The sequence below is a fragment of the Apis mellifera genome, linkage group LG10 (assembly GCF_003254395.2).
Source record: "Apis mellifera strain DH4 linkage group LG10, Amel_HAv3.1, whole genome shotgun sequence".
NCBI classification, from domain to species: domain Eukaryota; kingdom Metazoa; phylum Arthropoda; class Insecta; order Hymenoptera; family Apidae; genus Apis; species Apis mellifera.
This window is the reverse complement of record NC_037647.1, coordinates 231,421-255,990: the sequence shown is the minus strand read 5'-3', so window position 1 is coordinate 255,990 and position 24,570 is coordinate 231,421. Positions and strand designations below refer to the sequence as shown.

General features: G+C 19.0%; 6 protein-coding genes across 8 annotated transcripts; 3 read left to right on the top strand and 3 right to left on the bottom strand.

The window, feature by feature from the left end:
* The first annotated feature begins 567 nt into the window (after positions 1-567).
* Positions 568-4,053, top strand: LOC550715 (60S ribosomal protein L12). 2 transcript variants are annotated; one of them, XM_006572192.3, is made up of 4 exons: positions 568-757; positions 831-904; positions 1,025-1,415; positions 3,855-4,053. In XM_006572192.3, exons 1-3 carry the CDS (start codon positions 721-723, stop codon positions 1,409-1,411), a joined length of 498 nt encoding a protein of 165 aa, XP_006572255.1. In that variant the 5' UTR covers positions 568-720; the 3' UTR covers positions 1,412-1,415; positions 3,855-4,053. The 2 variants fall into 2 exon arrangements, with proteins under 2 accessions (XP_006572255.1, XP_006572254.1); XM_006572191.3 differs by lacking the exon at positions 3,855-4,053 and adding an exon at positions 3,074-3,111.
* Positions 3,715-4,743, bottom strand: LOC727262 (derlin-1). Its single transcript, XM_001122972.5, has 2 exons — positions 4,179-4,743; positions 3,715-4,085 (listed from the first exon to the last, which is right to left on the bottom strand). Exons 1-2 carry the CDS (start codon positions 4,615-4,617, stop codon positions 3,772-3,774), a joined length of 753 nt encoding a protein of 250 aa, XP_001122972.1. The 5' UTR covers positions 4,618-4,743; the 3' UTR covers positions 3,715-3,771.
* An 892-nt stretch (positions 4,744-5,635) lies between these two features.
* On the bottom strand, positions 5,636-7,480 carry LOC551353 (translocon-associated protein subunit alpha). The gene is made up of 5 exons (XM_623750.6): positions 7,217-7,480; positions 6,698-6,865; positions 6,357-6,616; positions 6,014-6,281; positions 5,636-5,930 (listed from the first exon to the last, which is right to left on the bottom strand). Exons 1-5 carry the CDS (start codon positions 7,278-7,280, stop codon positions 5,866-5,868), a joined length of 825 nt encoding a protein of 274 aa, XP_623753.4. The 5' UTR covers positions 7,281-7,480; the 3' UTR covers positions 5,636-5,865.
* A 572-nt stretch (positions 7,481-8,052) lies between these two features.
* LOC413989 (39S ribosomal protein L46, mitochondrial) lies at positions 8,053-9,555 on the top strand. The gene is made up of 4 exons (XM_397424.7): positions 8,053-8,299; positions 8,434-8,769; positions 8,836-8,978; positions 9,055-9,555. The coding sequence occupies exons 1-4, from the start codon at positions 8,242-8,244 to the stop codon at positions 9,325-9,327; spliced, it is 810 nt and encodes a 269-aa protein (XP_397424.2). The 5' UTR covers positions 8,053-8,241; the 3' UTR covers positions 9,328-9,555.
* A 6-nt stretch (positions 9,556-9,561) lies between these two features.
* Positions 9,562-10,995, bottom strand: LOC551414 (probable 18S rRNA (guanine-N(7))-methyltransferase). The gene is made up of 5 exons (XM_623807.5): positions 10,749-10,995; positions 10,613-10,650; positions 10,348-10,526; positions 9,841-10,267; positions 9,562-9,751 (listed from the first exon to the last, which is right to left on the bottom strand). Exons 1-5 carry the CDS (start codon positions 10,785-10,787, stop codon positions 9,607-9,609), a joined length of 828 nt encoding a protein of 275 aa, XP_623810.1. The 5' UTR covers positions 10,788-10,995; the 3' UTR covers positions 9,562-9,606.
* A 6,539-nt stretch (positions 10,996-17,534) lies between these two features.
* LOC100576438 lies at positions 17,535-20,725 on the top strand. 2 transcript variants are annotated; one of them, XM_026443334.1, is made up of 6 exons: positions 17,535-17,683; positions 17,754-18,001; positions 18,905-19,126; positions 19,259-19,408; positions 19,607-19,826; positions 19,926-20,724. In XM_026443334.1, the coding sequence occupies exons 2-6, from the start codon at positions 17,786-17,788 to the stop codon at positions 20,240-20,242; spliced, it is 1,125 nt and encodes a 374-aa protein (XP_026299119.1). In that variant the 5' UTR covers positions 17,535-17,683; positions 17,754-17,785; the 3' UTR covers positions 20,243-20,724. The 2 variants fall into 2 exon arrangements, with proteins under 2 accessions (XP_026299119.1, XP_026299121.1); XM_026443336.1 differs by having other exon boundaries at positions 17,543-17,683; positions 17,764-18,001; positions 19,926-20,725.
* Positions 20,726-24,570: the final 3,845 nt, after the last annotated feature.

The following is a 24,570-nucleotide window of genomic DNA, read 5'->3' as shown; positions in this document are numbered from 1 at the left end:
ATATCTTCATATAATGTCATATATGTAACATAGATAATTTTATTCTTTCCAATTATCATGCTATGTATGAATATATATGGTTTGAGAATAATATAGGCAAATATATAATATAAAATATAATATAATATATGTAATAATTCTGATATTAATATTTCTTAAATTAATAACTGAAATTGCAATTTATCAAAATATTTATAGATTATTTAGCAAATTTATATTAATATATTTATATTAATTATTTATAAAATATTTTATTTAGTTAGTATCATTATTAGAAATAATAGACGCAATATAGTAAAATATATTAGAAATTTAGTGAATTTAATTTTTATTATATAGTTAAATTTATTATAAAATTAATTTGTTAAATTATAAATTTATTTGTTAAATAATTAAGTTATAATAAATTTATTATTTAAAATTATTAATGAGAGAATTTCATTTTTTCTTTAGAAATTATTAGATTTCCCTATAAATAACTTTAAACAAATAACTAAAAGTAACTAGTGAAATGTTCAATAGATTAAACGAATGTAAAACTACTTTAAATTATATAGTTCATGTTACGTTGTTCCTAAGTATATATCTGAATAACCTCTTTTATTCCTTTTGAACGTAGCTTTGCCACGTGTATGTATCGTTCTTAGATTTTAAAATAAAGATAAAAATCGTATTTCATCAAATATTTAGTTATTATTTTTTTATGTACTTATAATCAAAATGCCTCCTAAATTTGATCCTAATGAAATTAAGAAAGGTATATTTTTAATTTTCTATACATATAATTAAAAAAAAAACAAAATTTCTTAATGTGTACATTTATTCAATAGTTTATTTGCGATGCGTTGGAGGTGAAGTAGGAGCAACTTCATCTTTAGCTCCGAAAATTGGCCCTCTTGGTTTGGTGAGTTTGTATTTTATAAGTATATATTATTTAAAAATAATATACATATTTTTTTTAATACTTTTTTTTTTTTTTTTTTTTGATTCAACATATAAAATATAAAATGTTTTATGTTTATAGTCTCCAAAAAAAGTTGGTGATGATATTGCTAAAGCTACTAGTGATTGGAAGGGTTTGAAAATTACTGTACAATTAACAATTCAAAACAGACAAGCTACAATTTCAGTAGTTCCATCTGCTGCATCATTAATTATTAAATCATTGAAAGAACCTCCAAGAGATCGCAAAAGACAGAAAAATATCAAGCATAATGGAAATTTATCATTTGATGATATTGTTTCTATTGCTCGATCAATGAGACCAAGATCTATGTCAAAGTATCTTAGTGGTACTGTTAAGGAAATATTAGGAACTTGTCAATCAGTTGGATGTACAGTTGAAGGTAGACCACCACGAGATCTCATTGAAGAGATTAATGGTGGAAAACTTCAAGTACCAGATGAGTAATATGGTAAGTTAAAGCTCTTAGTTAATATTTTCAGCACATTATTTCTTTTTATAAATTTAATGAATTTATTGTATTGTCAAAATGATAAAAAAAGTAATTCTGTGGTGAAAGTATATGCTTTGAGCTTTTGGTAGGGGTTATCATCCCATCCACCTGATTAGCTGTAACAATCTGCAAACATCAGGGATATTGCTATTGAGTAGAAAACCTCAATAAAAAATCATTATTTAAAACATTGATTTTTTTATATATTCATTCAGAAATAATAGATTGAAAAAAAGACATATCATTATATTAATAGTGACTTCTTTCTTTTCATTTAAACGCTCAATAAACAAAATAAAATATATTGATATAAGACCAAAAAATTAATTGAATTGTTTAAATGAAGTGAATAATCATATTTATAATATCATATATATAAATTTTCGATAATAATAATGTGAAGTGCTAAATCCATTATCTGTTAAAATATTTAATTTTATTTTTTAAAAAGATAATATATGCATATTAACCCTTTGCACTCCAAGCCTGTTTCGCTCAGTCGAATTCGCGCGTTCAGTATGCTTGGTGGAATTTCTTACAGCTAATTTATGATTTCACATACAAATTAACGCATAAAACTTTTATATTTTAATATTTTATATATCTTTACATATAAAAAAAAAAATTAGTAAATATTAAAGTTTATATTGTTGTTTTGTGCGATATTTCATGAAGCAATTACCAAAATGCATCCTCGTGTAGTAGTACTACACATCTTTTTGTGTAGTACTTTTTCTTCTAATTTTTTTTGCATAATTATTTGCTTTGCGCGCTATTTCATTAATAAGTTCATTAGTAAGAAATATTTTAAAAAAAATCTAATTTGTATTCGAAAATATTTGCAGATTTTTCGTCGGATAAATTGTATTCTTCACGGTATATTTTCCGATTCTGTTTATATTATCCATTTGGAATTTTCTGTATCTTTTGCGATATCTTCACTTCAACTATTTCTTTCACATTCATTATCTATTATTATTTTTTTGCCTTTTTATATCTCTTATTTCATTTCCATGTTCATCATGATTTTCTGTATCGTTAATTTCTTTATGAATAGAAGTAATTTCATCATTAAATAACGAAAAATCAAATTCATTTTTACTTGAGCTAATTTCATTAACTTTTTAACATTTCATTACTTACAAAACTCAAAAACTTTGAAAATAATATTTTTATTGCTACGACTGTCAAACTCAGAAGATGTCTGATCCATCCTGACCATAGTTTAATTTGAGATAAAAAATTTATTCATTTAACAATATATTATTCTACATCTCATAAATTTATACGTAAAAAGTTTAGGAACCTATTTATGAAGCGATATTCTAAAAAAATTAAACATAAATATTGTTGCCGTATCAATGCAAGTGATGCCAGAGAATTACCGCTGGACTTACGGCATTAACTCAAATAATGACCAAGAATCACCATAAGAGTGCAAAGAGTTAAAAATATATTAAGTTGAAACTGATAGCAGTTGGACAAACTAAGCAAAATATGACAAATTTGATAGTCAAAATTTTAATATACAATATATAATATTCTACATTTATTTTTATATATATAATATTTTAATTAATAAATATTGTAAAAATTTTACATTTTTATTGTTTCAGATTTTTCATAAGGAGTAAAAATAAAACATTTTTAATAACAAAGTGTTATATTTTTATATTCCCTTTTTTTAACAAACTAAAAAAATTAAAATTATTTAAATCATGAAAAATGAATATTTAATTTTATATATATCAAATATAATATATTTGTTATTAAATATTAAAATACTAATTTTTTAGTATTATATAATTAATTATATAATTTTATAGGATAAAATTTAAAAGATCAATATTTATTTTTATTTATATAAAACTTCGTAGTTTATCATCATATCAAGTCTAATTATATTTTTTTTTTATAAATTATTTTTTTTAACATTTTTATTTCATAAATTAGAATTATATGAAATTATATAAAAAAATTTCAAAACTTATTAACTAGTAATGCAGTTATTTAATTGTATTATTAAAAAAGATATATTTATAACTTATAAAATTAAGATACAAAATTGCAAATATAATTAATTTTTTTATATAAATAAAATTTTATCATTCTATCATATATAAGAAAATATTAAAGATATTCTACATATTTAATTAATATATTAAGTGTGTTTATTTTTAATAAATTTTTGAAGATATATTATAAAAACAAAATTACTTATATATTTTTTTATATATGTTTTAATAAAACTAATTGAATGAAAATAATAATGGAAAAAAATTTAATATCATTTTTTCATAATAAAATTAACAATTTATTCTCCTAAGACATATCCTCGTCCCCAATTATGACCACCAAATGTATTTCTAGTATGTTGAGTCTGCGATCTTTGTATAGGTACAGATCCAAACCATCTAATATTACCTCTTTGAGGTGGAAAATAAGATTCAAGAATTTTTGGAGTATTCAAAAGCTCAAGTCCACCAAGTTCTTGAGGATATTTAAATTTTAAAAATACATAAAGATGTCCCACTAAAATACCAAAAAGTTCCATCATACCACCTCCAGATATAATAAGATTAAACGCAAACAATACCCATGGAAAATATATTGCTTTAAATGATGTACCTGTAATAGGAACAAAATTGATAGATTAAATTAAAAATAAAAAAATATTCAAATATAGTAGTTTTATTTATAAATATAAAAAGTTATACTTACCAAACCAGAAATTAACAGTAGCATCTTTATTTAATTGACACCAAACATATAATATGCTAAGTACCATAGGATCCATAAGAAAATGAAATTCACCAATAAGTCCTATGATAACGCAACATATCCAATTAAATAAGAGTAAAAAACAATAATCTGCTGGTCTTCCATCATATTCTCCACGTTCTAACCTCAGCGAATAATTATATAAGAAATAACAATTAATCAAAAAATGAAAGCCTGTACTTGGATTAAGAGGATAGAAAAAAACACTGGTTGCTGCTCTCCAAATTTCAAAATTGTTTATGAAGCGGTCATTTATAAGTATTAGTGAGGTCGGATTTATTAGTCCGAATCTTCCTACTAATGTACAAACTACTGTACATAATAGCCAATATCTTGTGAAAATTGGTAAAGAATTAAACCAATTTCTCACATCCGACATTTTTGTAACTCTTATATTAATACTACAATTAATATATTATCAGATTATGCACATAAGTAAGTACAACTTACTGACAATGTATGACGTGTATTATTTAGTGACTATGTAGATTAGGTTAGAACATAATACATAAAAATAACAAATATGGTGTTATAAAATATTATTCTATTCTATTCATTTTTTTCTTTAAATATTTTTATAATATTTAAAAATGAAAGAATATAATAAAAAATATCAAAAGATATTTTAATAAGAAATAAATATATAAGAAATCATATAAAGAAAATTTTATATAATTTTTAATATTTCTACATTAATATACAATTGTATATAACTAATTATGATATATATGTCTAATTAAAAATTGATTTAAAAAACATTTTATTTTATATTATTTTTGAATTTATAAATAACAATACACACACACACACACACACACACACACACACACACACACACACACACACACACACACACACACACACACACACACACACACACACACACACACACACACACACACACACACACACACACACACACACACACAAATACATTTCGCGATTATTATAAATTTTTTTATATTATTTAAATTCTAATAAAAATTTTTATTATAAAATTTCTGATTTTTTATTAAAAATTATATTTAAAAATAATTGCCATAGCTAAAAAATACTTAATGCAAACATAGAAAAAATATATTTCTACATTTTTTAGCACAAAATATTTTTAAATTCTATTAAATTATAATTATGGAATTATCAAAATTCTTATTAATTCTTATTCTTAAAATTTATATATTATAAATAATATATAAATAAATTATACAAAATTTTATTAATGTAACATTTCTTCAGAGATCAATAACAAAATAAATAATGATTATAAGATGTAAATGTATTGATGTGATTTATAAATAGTAGTGCATGAAAATTATATTACTTATATAAAACAATTATATATTCTGATTTGCATTATCCCTTTCTTTTTTCTTGATAATATCATATATAACATCTTATAACATTCAAAATAATTACAAATTTTATTTTATGTTTCATTACAAAGTATAATGTAAATCATTTGTTTTATATATCTTAAATACATAATAATGATATTAGATTTTCATTTTAATATATCATAAATGCAAAAATGTGAAAATTTTTTGTAAGAATTGTCAAACCATACTTCCTTTTTTTATTTACACATGATAGTCTGACACACACACACAGGCGTACGCATACATTAATATCAGTCATCAGTTCTTTTAACTTTTCGTTGCCTAGGACTTTGTCTAGGAGTTCTAGGAGATTTATCTATAAAAAAAACATTTAAAAAAATATATATATATTATTTTAAACTTAATTTTTAAAATATATATAAAATATATAATACTTACTAATTCTATTTAATGTTTCTTTTGGTAACCAATCATAATCTACATTATTAGGATTGGAAGTACCCATTTCAACAGGTGTTTTACGAGTACTAGAAGATCGAGATTTACGACCAAGAGATGAAAGAAGTTGTTGCCCTCCTACAAGTGTTAATATTACACATGCTGCCAGAAAGACATATAAGAAAATTGTTTCTCCATCAAGACCATCATCTAATTCTATTATTTGCACAGTTTCATTGTAAACAGCTTCATTGAAGCTAATGCCATTCTGTAAAATTATAGATTCAGTAATTTTTTGAACAAATATTTTTGAAAATGAATATTATATTATAATATTACATACAGCATCTTTATAATTCAAATTAATATTAAAACCAAAAGGTCTTCCAGCAAGATTTTCTGATGGAATAAACGAATATGCTAATGTTGCTTCATGTTTTGGTTTTACAATCTTGTTGTATATTACAGTTGAAAAATTTTGAATATAAAAATTAAAATTCATTGCATAGCGGAAAGAGGCATCTACAGATTCAAGAACAAAATCAGATTCTCCTTTATTGGTGAAACCAACAAGAAATTCAACTAAATTTCCAGCTGGTAATTCTAAAAAAGCAAATGAAATATTAATTTCCAATTTAAATAAAAAAAATATACTCTATGATTTCAAAAAATTTATATATATACCTAATGTTGATAATCCATTGTAAACTGGTTTAGTAAATAATATAGTTGTATCTGCATCAGATGAAGCAGTAGTTATTTCATCTTCTGGTTCTTCATCTGTTATTATAGAATTATCTTCTCCTTCAATATCTACGATATCATCTATATTTTCATCTTCTTGAGCATAAACTATATAATAAACAATAATCATTCATTATATAATTATTTATATACAATTGTTTATACAAATTGTATAAACAAATATAAATTTAAATATTAAAATAATTAATATAATTATAAGAAAATATGTTATAAAATATCGTTTATATAAATTTATTATGAAAAATATTACTTTAAATTTATTAATTGATATTTTAAAAAACTGTGCTAATTATATGTTTAATATAAATTACATATAAAAGAAAAAAATAAAAACGAAAAAAATATAATTTTTCCATATGTTTTTCAAATATACGTTACAATGTTTTAAATATAAATTTTAAAATAAATATTAATTAATATTTCATTATTGTTTATTACCTCTATTCATTGTAAAAGTAATTGTTGAAATGAAAACTAATAAAAAAATGCTAAACTTCTTCATTTTGTTGCGTTGTTCTAAAACTAACTTTTCTGTTATAAAAATCGATTTATCCCAGTTCTTGAACACTCACTTCAAAGCAACATTCAACTACGCTGTTTCAAAATAGCAGTACCGGCTACCATCTCTGCAACGTGGAAGGACAGCAACGCAATCGTCAATCCTACAACGTGGAACATTAACGTAACGTTGGCATTAAGTAAAGAATATCAAACGTCAAAAATGATTTTGTCTTACCAACATGATAAATTTAATTACTACTAATTGCTCTTTTAAAATGTTATATATCTTTCTATAGTGGAAATTTAAACGCGCCACATATGAATTCTACAAAATATATGGAATATATATATATATATATATTGAATATAGTAGTTTAATAGGATTTATTAAAAATTATCATTATTTATATATTTTAATTTATTAAATAAATATTTATTTTTATCTAGAAGAGAAAATATAGTTGAGATATAAAATATTTATTAAAAAAAATAAATAAAACAATATAAAATATCAATTAAATTATATTAAAAATTATTAATTTAAATTTATTATTACAAAGCATATTAATATCAAATATAAAAATATATTAATTCATATAAAAATATGAATATAATTTTAAAAATTATTATTTAAAATCGTGCGAATTTGGATGAATTTTATTTTAATTAATATTCTAATTACAATCATGAACAAAGTAGCTTAGTTTTTTCCAAGGATAATAATAATTATAATTTTTGAGCTACACAACGATATGTATATGACGTCATTTTCTTTTCTTACAGTAGAGAATTCTTTCAGCAATTTTGTTTAATAACCTTAAAATTGTTATTTTTATACAGTTTCTAGAGATTCATAATACTATTTATTATTTATTCAATTCTATTATTTATTTGTATTTATTATATCTCTATTTTAACTCAAAAAAGCTTTTAATTTTTCAAGTATTTTAAAGTATGGAACAATGATGTTTAAAAGAATTTTAACATTATGTACATCAAGTGGTTCGCCCTTAACAACGTGTAAGTTTTAATTATTATAATTAAATTTATAAATTTATGATTTTACATTTGTTTATAAAATAATATATTTCAAAATATATTTTATTTTCACATAATTTCATGAAATCATTTGAAGAAAAATACATTTTACATAGGTATTTCATCAACATCAAAGGTTATATTTCGACCTCTTTCGGAACAAGATATAGATGTTTTGGAAAAATGGGATTTATTAAGTGCTGTTTGTTTGGAACGTCATCCAATAATTACAAAATCGATGTTAGATATAGAAGCAAGATATCAAAAAATGTTACAATGTATAGAATTTGAAAATAGTATGATATCTGATTTTGAAATACAAAAACAAAGTGGAAAAAGTCAAAAAATAAAATTATCTGCATCTGAGAGTACTTCTGCTCAAACAATACAAGACTTTGAAGATTCTTGGGAAGAAGAACTTACTAAGTTTAAATTTGCATCAAGAATTAATGGTATGAGTTTTAATGATTTTAAATAATTTAATCATATTTCTTATATCTAACTTACTTAATTTATAGAAAATGAAGAGGACAATACCATTGTATCATTGAAACGAAAATTAGATAAAAATTTAGTATTATTAATAGAACAAAAAATTGGTACTTCTAACTTTTGGATTCCTCCACAAAGTAAAAGAAAACATGGAGAAAGTATGATACAAGTAAGAACTATATGTATTTTATTTATTTATTTTTTTTTGTCTTAATATAATTATAAATATTTATTTGTTATTTCAGACTGCACATAGAACATTACAAGAATTATGTGGAAATAATATAAAAGTAAAATTTTATGGCAATGCACCAATTGGATTTTATCAATATAAATATCCTAAAAATATACAGGAAAAAGGCCAAAATGGGGCAAAAATTTTCTATTTCTTAGCAAAATATATAAGTGGAGATATTTCTTCTAATGTAAGACATTGTTGGTTAGATAGAAAAGAACTTAAAAAAACCACACATCCTGATGTTTATAAAAGTTTGTCTAAATTCTTATTACCCGATTAAATCATTAAAGTATAAAATATAAAAAATATATTAAAGTTTTAGAATATATATGTAGAATAGAATTATCAATTATGTATTTCTCTTTGTACAATAAATGAAATATTTAAATGATTTTTAATTTTATAATATTGAATATTTTTTTTTATATAAGTGCATTTTAAACACAATTAAAAATATAAAAAATAGAAAAATAGATATAATAAATAACAAATTTAATAAATAAATAAATATTTATTTTTTTGAAACAAATTTAAAAATACATAAAAATAAGAAAAAATATTATAATTTTCCACATCTTTTTCTTCCTGTATATTTTGAATCTTCTCGTACTTTCTTTCCTTGTTTTCGACGTCTTTCTTTCTTTTCCATAATCCAATTTCTGCTATTTTTTAAAGATTTATTTTTAGCCTTTTTTATTTTTTCTCTAAAATAAATAAGAATTATAAGTAAAACTAAAAAGAAAAAATAGATAAGATTTCATTTAACATGAATTAAAGCAATGTAGAACTTAACCTTCTAGATGTGTAAGATACAACTGATTCAGCATCATTAACATCTAAAGCTGGTGGAAGAATAGTAAATCCACTTATCATTAATACCAGGAAATATTTTTTTGCTTTAGTACTGTTTGGAAAATCAACAACTACACCTCCATAAAAACCTGCTTTTGTTGCTTGTGTTGTAATTAATTCAATTTGTTCGCTATTTTCAGGATAAAATTGAAATACAGCTCTAGCTGATCTTGATAAGCATGAAAATAATGTAGAAAAAAATTTGTATAATCGTTTTGAAGGATCATGAGTATTTTTATCTGCATTACATAACCATTGTAGTGCAGAAATGCTTATTGCTCCATCAAAACTTCCTGCTTTAAATGGCATTCCTTGACCCATATCTCCTAAAATTAAATCTCCATCCACTTCTCTTTCTAAAGCTATTTCTATAAAATATTTGTATTAAAAATAATTAAAATTATGTGAAATATAATTTATTAAAATAACATATTCTATATATACTTGCCAAGCATTGCACGAGATATATCAATTCCTATCCATATATGTCCATAATTCTCAATTACATTGCCACTTAATCCTGAGCCACAACCAATATCTAAGAGTAAAATACTTTTATCATGTGGTAATAAAAGAAGTTCTAGAGCACGTCTACACATTTGCTCTTGTATATCTATCATACGAGAACTATAAAAAATAAATTTATATTTATTTAAAATAAAATATAGAAGTATATAATTATTAAAAAAAAGTATTATTATTAAAAATCTTACTTTTGAGTATATTTTCGAGCTTCGGATTCATTGTAAAACTACAATAAAAATAAATATTTTCAAAATTCATATATAACTCAAATTCATATATAATTCATATATAATTCAATATAACCAATTTAAAATTTATTCTTACCAATTCAGGTGGAGCTAAATGTTCTGGACGTTTTGACATTTTATCTTTATTATAATAAATATAGACCAGGCTTTAATTAAAACATATGTAAGATTACTGAAATTATTTATTATTATTACAGTTATGTTGATATCAACAATTTCAATTCAGCAAGAATTTCCTGGAAACTGGAAATAATTGGTGAAAATTAGAAAGTGAAGAAAAAAAATAATGAGAAATATCTAGAATTAGTTATTAAACATAGACTATATGATATTCTTACTACCAACTAAATATAATTTAATTTTTTTGTAATGAATTTCAAAACGAAGAAGATATATAGTGACTTATTATTTTCATTGGTATGATACAATAATGCATAACTTTTATGAAAACTTGTTGCAATTTTGCAAATCTTTTTTTATTGAAATTTTTGAATTGTGTAATTTATAATGTTTTATCTATGCATTAAATTTATTTTAATTTTGTTGTTTTCTAACTTCAGTTTCAAAATGAATAATAAGGATTTTAAACATTTAGAAAACAAATATTTAATATTTTTCTATTAATATAATTTAAAATTTATAATAATAAATATTTTATAAATAATAACGATAGATAAAACAAGTTTTGAATATTGAAGATAAAAATAACTAATATTTGCTATATTCAATTGCCCAATTATAAGTTTTAAAATTTGTTTTGAAATTATATTTGTAGATTTTTATAAATGCTTTCAAAGTAATATAAAAGTAAAAAAATTGTAATATATTGCCTATTTTTGTGAATATTTTATGTTTTTATTTTTATTTTTATTGTTGGATAATAATTTTTTTTTATATAATAAATGATTTATATAAAAATAATATAGAATAATATAGAATAATAAAAAAAATCTATTTTCTTTAAAATGTTATTAATATTCTTCATAAAAATTTCATAAAAAATGGATTTAAATTCAATTGAAAACTTTGAAAAATAATAAAATTTTATATCAATATTATATCAAAAATTTTATTATTATAATTTATATTCACTAAATTTTATTATTATTAATGAAAATATTAAAAAATTACTGTTCAATAAGAAAAAATTTAAATAAAAAAATAAATAAGAAAAAAATTTCATATTCATTATAGTTTTTTAGTAAAACTATAATGAAATAGCTTTGGATAGGATTAAATTTACTAGAATATATTATATAAACTTATTGAAATATATTAATTAAATATAAAATAAAATTTTATAGAAAAATATGCTTGAATAAATGATAAATATTGCTATTTTATTTTTTCGGAATTAAAAAAAAAAAGAATTGTTACAATTAGTATAAGTATAAGTAAATTTTGATATTAATATAATTGAAAATTTTAAAAAGAAATTGATTAAAAACATAGCAATTTTACGTTTAACATTACTACATTTCAACACAAAGATTCCAATGTAATAGAAATATATTTTTCGAATTCATAATATAAATAAAAATAAAATTTAGAAATAAATTAAAAACAAAAAATTAAAAAATAAAAACTGCAATAAAAATAAAAATGTTAGAATATTTTATTATTTAATTTTAACATATATAAAAAATTAATATCAAAAAGATTAATTAGTATTTTACTTTCTAAAACAAATTATACAAAACAAAATGATTATTAAAAAATAAATTTGTAAATTATATATATTATATTATTATATTATATATTATTGCAAATTTTTTTACACTTGTATTTATTTATATATTCATGTTTTATTACTTATGTTAAAGTTTTCTATTATATATTATTTTATATTATGTGTATTTTTATAGTAAATATTTTTATTTCTTTATTATTTTATTTTTTTCTTTTATATTTAATCAATATTATATATACAATATTATATCTTGATTCATTTCGTTCATTCAACAAAAACGTATTTTTAAAATGTCTCCAAGTAATTTTATATTAAATCTATAGCCACGGTGAGATCTTACGTTTTGATCATTCAATATGCCATCATATTACGTGATCTAGCAATGAAAATAACGTCATATTATTATTTTCTTCGTATAGAAATTTGTCGAAGAAGAATTGACTATAATATTACTATTTAGTAATATTGAAAGCGAAGAATTCGTATTTGATAATTTTAAATTATAATATATATATTAACTTCTATATTGTGCATAAAATATTGTATACAGTTGTTTTTACAATAATGTTATATTTACTTTTGTTTAAAACATAAAAATCATTAGTGTCATGACATCTCTGCTTTTTGTTTCTTATTTGATAATGCTAGTTGCACTTTCCAATTCCTATTTAGTTAGTTTCAATCAGATTTTATATGTTTAGAGTATTACAGATTTATAATGATTCGAGAAATTGTAAACATAGGTTGGTATCTTTGATATGCTAATTCATTTTGTTTCGTGAAATGCGCGCATATTCGAAATAAAATTTTGAATTTTCTTTATTTAGTACTTTTTATTTATCTATTCCGAAATTTAAAGAATCTCAATTCAATTTTAAATTTTAATATCAACTTTTTTTTTTATTGATTACACATTTTTTCAATTTTTTTCCGAAATCTATTTGTACAGAATTAATATTGGATTAAATTCCATTTTGTACATTGATGCTTTTTTTCTCCAGTTTCGTACTCCAGTTTACTCTCAAGTTGAAGATAGAAAAAAATTATCATTGCATAAAGATATATATATATATATATATATATATATATATATATATATATATATATATATATATAAGTGAAAAATTAAGAAATCGAAATAAAACGTACATCCAAAGAATATGGTAACTTTTAAGAAAATTTAAATTTTCTACGCGACGCATAAATAGAGACCCAAAATAAAACATATCATTAAAAAGTTAGTATTTTCAGAGATCATATGCCTCAAAATAGTTAATTTGATTTGGTTAAATAATAAATTCTAGATAATTCATTAATTGAAATTTGTCTTTTCAATTTTTCTTGATTGCTCATCGAATATACAATAAATTCTTTGTATTACTTTGTATACTTTGTATTAACCAATGTCAAAAGACTATCCTTTTTATTTTATTTCAATATCAATATCAAATCAAATCAAATCAAATCAATGAAAATCAGATTTACAAATAGATATTAACATTATTAAAACCAAATTCATATGATAATACAAGTTAGCTTTGGCAACTCTGTACAAAATTCTAATTGTAACAAAATGATAATTAATAAATTCAATATCATAAATTATATTTAAATAAAAATTAATCAAATTAGATTACTCATTTATAAAAAGAAATAATATTTTTTATTAAATATTAAAAAGAAACAATAATATAAATAATAAAATAATTTTTTATAATAATTACTTAAATCTGTTTTCATATTTTTAAAATTCTTGATACAAGTTTTATCATCAAAATTGATATAAAATTTATTAAGTTATATCAACAAAAATTTAAATTTACACTAAAAGTATATAAAATCTATATTAATAGTCATATCAAATCTACATTAAGACATATCAAGTCTTGAAAATATACTAAGCTCTTATATCTTCCACAAACATTGCATTCTATATTTATATTATCTATTATATTATATTCTATATTATCTTCTTTTGTATAATCATATTTTTTGAAACTCACATATTATAAATGTTACGGATTATTATACGATTATTTTTTAAAAGAAAATATATTAGAAAAATATGACAATAATATATAATAGAGCATCAAATACATATATATATATATATATATATATATATATAAAACATATGTACATAACATAGCTATTATATAGTAAAATTATATATGATTATCATATTATTAAAATACTACTATTATTAAAATACTTTTACTTTACTTTTTATTTTCAAACAGAAGTAAATATTGCAACTATTAATAATGGATTTACATATATTAATTTAATTACATTACATATTTGAAAATCATGTTTATATTAATTTCATATATTTATTAGAATAATATAAATTTATAATATATGAATATGAAATGTCAAATATCAAAATTATAAGATATAATACATATCTAAATCATTAAAATTAAAATATAAGTATATTTATATTTGTAATATAATATAATATAATATAATATAATATAATATAATTATAATATAATATAATTATAATATAATATAATTATAATATAATATAATTATAATATAATATAATTATAATATAATATAATTATAATATAATATAATTATAATATAATATAATTATAATATAATATAATTATAATATAATATAATTATAATATAATATAATTATAATATAATATAATTATAATATAATATAATTATAATATAATATAATTATAATATAATATAATTATAATATAATATAATTATAATATAATATAATTATAATATAATATAATTATAATATAATATAATTATAATATAATATAATTATAATATAATATAATTATAATATAATATAATTATAATATAATATAATTATAATATAATATAATTATAATATAATATAATTATAATATAATATATATAATATAATATAATTATAATATAATATAATTATAATATAATATAATAAATATAATATAATATAATATAATATAATATAATATAATATAATATAATATAATATAATATAATAATATAATATAATATATATAAATAATATTATATATATAATATAAATTTATATGTTATAACAAAAATTTTACAATATTTTTTATATTATATTTTATATACTATATATATATATATATATATATATATATATATGATAAAAAACATTATATATACTATACTAATAATTTGCTTTTTATTTATAGAATAAATTGACTGTAATACTTTCTAATTTTAAATTAGTCTTTATAAAATAGTTACATTCTTCTTCTATATGCACAAATTATTTTTCTTTTTTTTTATAATTAATTAATATCATTTATTATTGAGTTTTTATTAAAATTTTAATATTAATATAAATGCGTTTTGTGTAATTTTTTTTTATTAATTTGTATTAAGGCACAAGATGTAAATTAAATATTATTTGAATAACAATGCTTGAATACACAATTTCTTCTGAATATTATATGATTATGTAAAAAAAGATTTCAAAAAACAGAAATAAAAAATAAAACAATTATTTAAAAAATTAAGGCAAAACAATTTACATAGAGCAAAATTAAGAATTATAATCTAATTATAGAATTATAATTTTAATCTAATTTTTACTTACTACATATATTATAGAAAATTGTATATTATAGAAAAAATACATAATTATAAATAATATTTATATATTTATAATATTTATATATTTAATAATATTTTAATTAATAATTTAATTGTGTATATTATACTATTATTATAAAAATATTTTTATAATTAAAATATTTAAAAAATTTTTAAACAAAAAATTTGCTATAAATTTTTTTTTAATAAATTTGACATTTAAAATATAGATTGTAACATTAAAGTTAATTTGTTGTTAAAATTTCATATAAAATTTAACAATTGATTAACGGCGATGTAGATGGATATATAAATTTTGTAAACGTTTTAGAAGTACTATCTTCTAACTAAATTGATTATTCTAATATTATTTATAATGAAAATAAAAAAGTTATTAAAAGCTTATATTTAAAATTATAATAGAATTATATATATGTATATATATTAATATACTTAAAATTATAATTCTACAATTTGTATAATTATTTTATTTCATTACTATTATTAAATAAAAAATATTAAACCAAATATATATTATTTCTGTACATACAAATCGCTATGTATATAATTTATATTACTTATTTATTGCAATAATGATAGTAATTCAAAAATTTTTTAAGAAAAAATGTTTTGAGTAGGATTTTAAAAATTTGAATTGTTATAAAAACACGTAAAAATATTATATCAAAATACAAATTCGAAATTTTTAGAAATTTATTTACAAGATTTTAGTAATAAATAACAATAATTGGTTATATCAATAAAATTTCGAAAAAAATTGCAAATTTTGAATTACATTATTTTTTTAAGTGTGTGATGTATTATTGTTTTATTTATATTTCAAAAAATTTTTTATTTATTTCTTTAATTTAAATTATTAATTTATATTATTAAATAAAAATAATTAAAATAAAATAATATTCTTGCAATAATATTCTATACCATTCATTATTATCATCTATGTTATGTGTTATTATTTATTATTAATTTCAATTTTTCGAACAATATCGTAAAATTTAAATTAACAATAAGCATTTAAAATATCAAATATATATGTAAAATAATACAATTTTTAAATTCTTAAACATAATATTTTCTGAAAATATTTTTTTCATAAAGTAAATTTATAAAATTAATTTATAAAAGTTATTTTTTGGTTTTATATTATTCTTTATGAAAAATATAATATGTAATATTAATGTAAATATTTTCGATGTTATGTTGTATAAGATAGAAAATATTTTTTTTAAAATATATTCACTATTTTTTTGTATTCTTTCTGTTAAGTGAAATATTAAAATGATAGTAAATTTATTGCATAAAAATTTACTGATCTGAAAAATTATTGTACAATAATTTTATAAACATAAAAATAAAGAAAAATTCGCTAAATGAAATAATAAAATAATATTATACGAAATATAAAATATCGAAATTAAAAAACAAACTAGTAGTCATATTGTTGTAATTTTAGATATAAATATAGTCAATTTCATATAATTGTAAAAAATATTATTCTGTATATATTTATTGTATGGAAATGTATAGATACAGTTATATTTATTTATATTATATATGTTATATTTAAAGTGCGCATGAGTAAGTAAAACCAGATAACCTCAGAGATGCAAAGATAATTTCTGTAAAATATGGAAGGAATGAAAACCTATAGATGAGATGAAACGAGATGGTTGAAAGTGGAACCTTAGCAGTTGATAGTAAACAGTTGGTAATTGCGGGTAAGTAAATTAAAAAATTATGAAGTATAATTATTTAAAATTACTTATAATAAACTACAAATTATTACAGTAAATTGCAGGAAATTCTCTAATTAACTTGTTATGGAGTTACGCGAAATGAATCGTACTTTTGATGCAGAAGAAACTACAGAACTTTTATCGCCATCTCATCGCGATAACATGGAAATTGAAAGTTATTTTATCGGATACGCTATTCAAAAAGAAATAATAAATCGCAATCGATGTCCTGCAAGTCGCCGTTTACTTAGTCAAACGGCTCATTTAGCGGATTTTAATCTTACTAATGGTAATCAGAAGGTAGTATATCATGTATCTTTTTCTTTATTTGCTATTTTTTACATAACAAATTATATATATATATATATTATCCGAAATTTTGTATATATATATATATTATATATAATATAATATATATATATATATATATATATATATATATATATATAATATAAATATAATATAAATATATATATATAATAATATATACAAAATATATATATATATTATATATATATACAAAATTTCGGATTAAATGTAAATGATATGAAAATAAATATGATTAATATATTTTAATGCCATAAATATATTTTAAAGTCAAAATAGGTTTTTTAAATCTTGTAAAAAATATATTTATAAATAATGCATACATATTTGAAAATCTCCATAAATTACTATTCGTTTATAATAAATATTATAATAATTATATATATAATAAATATTATATAATCATCGTCAATGATAAAACTCGTTATTTTCAATGGAAAAATGTAATAATTGGTCTTTTTATTAAAAATATAAATTAAATTAAATATATATAGCAATATATTTAATATATAATATATAAAATATATTAAATCTCATCAAAGTTTGATGAAAATTTTGTATTCTGCATTGTAAACTGCATTGTTACATGTTTTAATGTAAGTATAATTGCATTATATTTTGCATTTAAACAGTAATTTCAATTTATGCACATTATATAAACATTCCATAATTTATTAATTTAATTATTAAATATTAATCAAATAGTTATTACAATTACATTATCAAAATTAGATAATAGGAATAGGAAAAAATAATTAAATAATACGGAAAATATAACGATTATTTAATTATATATATAATTTAAATCAAAATGAAGTAAATATATATTAGAAGATTTCAAAATTATAATGTTTTTTTTCTTTATTGATATTTTAGGATATTGGTATTAGTATGATTCATACTTCGAATGCAAATTGGCCACCTTCTAGAAAAAGAGAAGAAGCAAAAGCATTGGAAAATCTTAGAAAAAGAGTGGAACAATCGAAATTATACAAAACAAATCGAATTTCAGATACTTGTGGATCAATTTCTGTTTCTTCGGTTTTGAATAATGATCAAATTCAACAGCTTGGTAATCGACCGAAATTATTAAAAAAGGTGAGAGAATGAAATTTTCGAACAATTTAGATTGAATGCTTAGAAAGTTAATCAAGAACAAAATGAATAAGTAATTATTCTCTCAAAATGCATATTTTTATTGGCCCTATTCTTTTTTTCGATACTACATAGATTCTGAGTAACAGGCCAATGAGTATCGCACATGATAGTAATGATTTGGAGACTAAGTGGCGAGATAGCGAATTTATAACGGAATGTTTATGTTGGCATAATGTTTATCGGCAAAGACATAATGCACCACCTTTAACAATATTGTCGCAGGTAAAAATAGTGTTTGACTGTATAAGAGAAACAAGAAAAAAAAAATTGGTATTATTTTTTTATCATTATTATAAGAAAAAATTTAAAAACAAAAATAGACAATAAAAAATATTATATGCACATATCTGCATTATAAATAGAAAATCAATTATAGAAAATCAATTATTAATAACATGAAATTGAATATTTTTTTTTCAGTTGTGTGAGTACGCGCAAACATGGGCCAATCATTTAGCGCATACGAACACATTTTATTATAGAAATGATCGAGAAGTAGGACAAAATCTATACTGTCGACCTGGTGGTGCTATTCCTTCTGATGTAACTGGACAAGATGTTACATCATATTGGTATTCAGCGGTAAAGCAATATGATTTTTTAAAGGAACCAGATATTCTCCATGCTAATGTAAATGCAGGTATTTTCTTAAATATTGTAATTATATGTAAATATAAATTAATATAAATTATACATATAGTTACAATAATTAATATCTGTCATAAATTTTTTATCATAGGTCATTTTACGCAATTAATTTGGACAAATAGTCGTTATTTTGGAGTTGGAAAAGCTCGCAGTAGAAGCGGAAAAATCATCGTAGTAGCTAATTATCAACCAGTTGGTAATATATCTGGTCAGTTCCAAAATAATGTATTACCTCCTTTACCTGAAAATGTAAATATCGCTTTATCGTCTCAACGACAATTATTTCCAAAAGTTTTTCGCGAACATTATGTTGCATCCGATTTACCACCTCTAGCATCATCTTCGATACCGCTTTCGAATAGGATATCAACAGATAGTAATCGTTCTTCCATTAGTTCTACGCAATAATATAGACGTCCAAATTGTTTTTTTTGCGTTTGTACACGTGGATGGGATGAGCGATAATCAAATTTAATAATTTAATATTTTCTTTTTCTTATTTTATTCAAGTTGATTAAAACAGTAAAAATTTATGTAACATAATAATAAATACAAAACAAAAGAGAACTAAAATATGTTTGCAAAAATGCAAATAGTTATGAAATAGAATAAAATATATCTAAAATCTAAATTAATAACTATTTCATCGTTTATAGCAATATTTATTTATCTTGTTCACTTATTCGAGAAATGAAAGGAAAATAACATAAAAAAAGAAAAAATGTCTTAAATTGTTTTTTTTTTTTAATTTATTTTAAGATAACTAATATATAGTGTTAGCCATATATGAATGCCTAAGTATCTTGACTGATTCATATAAAAATTGGCAAAATCTGATATTTGATAAATATCAATGGTAACAGATAAAAAAAAATAATTATTTAGAAAACTTATCATTTTTAAATTATATTGTATAAATTTACAAAACAGAAAATAACTTTTTCTTATATATGTAACTGCTCGGCCTTTCTTTTTCAAAATAGTTTTAAAAAAATTACTACTATTTTATATAGCATTTTTTACATGTCTATAAATATATGTTCGTAACAATGTGTGTTGTAATGCGCGTAAGAATATTATTTTTATTAATATAAATATATAAACATATAGTAGCAGACAACTATATATAATAATCAGAAAATTACTTTTTTATGAATTGTGATAAATTTAAAATATCTTAACTTCATTTTAGCAACTTTGGATATTTAGCAGAAATCATTCTTATTATTAGTATCCATAAAAAAATTTAAAAATAAAATATGGAAATAAAATAAATAAAATTAAATAATTAAATTATAATAATATCAACATTATATTTAGTATTTATCTTTAATTTAAGAATTGTTTTATATTTTATTTTTTTAAATGAGTTTCAAGGATTTGAAGAATGTTCAACTTTGAATAGAAATTATTTAAAATTAGTTATATTAATTTATGTATTATATATTTTGGTCTCAGCTGTTGTAATTTATTATAAATAATTGATAAATAACAATTATATGCTTATATATTATCATTAACATATATTTATAGATGAAATTCTAATATAAAATAATATTTTTTTTGTAATTATCTTGAGACCGATCAGTTATATAGGAAAAAATTTTTTAAAATGCGAATTTTTAGAACATATTCATTCAAAATGAAATTAAAAGTAATGTTCAAATTTTCTAAATAATTATCCTAAAAATTGATTAGTTATTTAATTATATGTAATTTATAAGTAATTTTTTGTATATTCTATGTACATATTTATCATCATCAAAGAATAATTTTCTTATCAATAAAATATGTGAATATGTGACAAATATTAGCTTATGCATCAACGAAAAATAATATATTATTCATTTGCAACGATTTTCATTTTTAATTTATAGAAATTATAATAAATAAGTAAGATATTAAAAGTTATAAATTTCGAATTGAACAAAATACAAACGAAATGTATACGCTTATATGATAAATATTGCTCATTAAATTTGTTCAATTCGAAAATCTTCTTTTCGTGACAATAGTATATATGTATACATGAGAAAAAAAATATATATATATATATATATATATATATATATATATATATATATATATATATATATATGTGTATATATATAACGTATTGAAAGATGAAAATGCTTTAAAAATACTTTACGAGGAAAATAAAAAATTATCTCAATTTAATAATTGTTATTAATTTTTTTTTAAGTAACAAATATTTTTTAATGATTTTTATTATATATCTTTATTATATTTTTATATTTCATTTTGTGTAATGTATTCATTTTATAGAGTATGCTATGCGCACAAATAGAATTAGAAAAATTTTATGATCCAAAAAGATGAAAATTAAAATTAATGTAAGAAATAATTAATGAAATTGTATTAAAATTATTATTTTCTCAAAAAATATATTTAAAAATCATGCATTAATTTCTGATTAATTTCTTATTAAATAGAATTGATCATTATATTCTATGTAAAAATAAAGAAAAATTATGAAATCAAATTTTTCTGTTTTAAGAATTCATATTTGAAAAAATCAAATTTGAAAATTTGTTGAATATATTTATATCTGTTTAAATATCTAAATAATTAAATATCTTTTAATTCAATTTCCTTGAAAATGAAAATAATAAAGAATATTATTAAACATTTTTTATTTATTTTTATTTTCATTAATTAATTATATTAATTCGAAAATTAGCTAAGATCATATTTATTTGAAAAATTTTCAAGTTGGATTTTCAAAAATTAATAATTCAATGAAATCTTATTTTAAGCATAGATTTTTTCTGATTTTGTTAATACTATAAATTATGGAACAACTTATGTATAGCATATATATTATTGATGGTTGATTGTTATATTATTAAGATGAAAACATGAATTTGTTTAAAATTCATTGAAATCAATTTGTTGCTTGATTTGTTAAATCATATAAAAGTACATATTTTTTTCATTGGCATTGAATTTCATAAAGTAAATATTTCATAAAGTAATATATAATATATTTTTTAATTATCTTCGTTTCTAATATTATATATATATATATATATATATATATATATATATATATATATTATATATTATTATATATTATTATATATTATATTATTATATATTACTATATATATATGCAATATATATGCAGTATACAAAAATATATAAAAATGCAGTACATAGATACAATAAATCTTATATTGCAAATCACTTCTATCCATCAATGCGTTATACTTCTATAATATCAATAATATCATATGTTTTTCCAATAATTATAAAATTGAGAATTGTTCAATGAAATAAAAGTTATACACATAAATTAAGGATTGATATAAATCTTTAATAATTATATATAATATGTTAATATATTCGTAAAATAAGGATTGATTTTAGAAATCAAAACAAATAAAAAAATTAGCATATAAAAATATCGATTAAAGTTTATTTATTAAATGATGAATAAATTGAAATTTATATTAGAAGATAGAAGATGAAGACAGAGATAGAGTGAAATAACTCAATTAAATTAATCATATTTTATTTTTGTTTCATCTTTAATCTTAAATTGCTTATGATTTAATAAATAAATCCTAATCAAAATTTTTGTATAAATAAGTTGTGCATTTATTTTGGTCTCTTTTCAATGAAAACTAAATACATTTCATGAATATATTAATATGTATATGTTTATTTTAAAATGTTAAATATTATATATTTTTGACAAAATTTTTTCTTTCAAATTAAAAAGTTTATAATCAAATTATAACCAATATTCATTGGATTGTTTTGTTTATATATACATATTATATAAAATTTTTTTAAATAAATATAAAATTAATATTTTTCGAAAAAATTATGTTTGTGAATTTTTTTTAGATATTATATTATATTATGTATATAAATTATATAAATTATATAAATTATATTCGGATAATTATTCAGAATAGGAGTTCTCACCAATTTTAATAATTTTTATATATGTTGCAAAAATTAACATTTTGAACTTTTTTTTTTATTATTCGACTTAAATTTTCAATATATTTGCAAAAAAAGATTGTTATTATTATGTAGAATTTTTCTTATATATATATTTTTTATATACATACGTCCATAACTGCATATGTATTAATATACAATTCTTTATAAATGTAAATATTTGAATTCGCGGAATACAAAAATAAAATATAAAATAATTCTTGGGCGTTAAAAGTATAATAAATATCAACATTATTCTTGTAATTTTATCTATCAATATCATTGTAATTTTGATTTTTGTAATTTCAATCATCCAAGAATTATTTTATATTTTATTTTTACATACTTAATATAATAATAAGTATATTTTTAATTTAAATAAGTATATTAATATAAATAAGTATATTTTTGATTTGATTTGATATATATTTAAAAAATTAAGATTGAGCAGTAAAAATTATTTAAAATGTTTTGCAACATATCCAAAAATCATGAAAATCGATAAAGATTTCCTTCCTATTTTGAATAATTATTTATAATTTTTTTGAATATTTATTTATATAATGAAAAATATATCTAATTGCTTAATCTAATATTTCTATACAAAAAATAATTAAATAATAATATTAATATTATAATATTTAAACATACTAATTTATATTTAAATACTAATGAATTGAATAAACAAAATAGATGCTTTAAAGAGAATAAAAAAAAGAAAATATATATGAAAATATAATATATATAATTTCATATAATATATA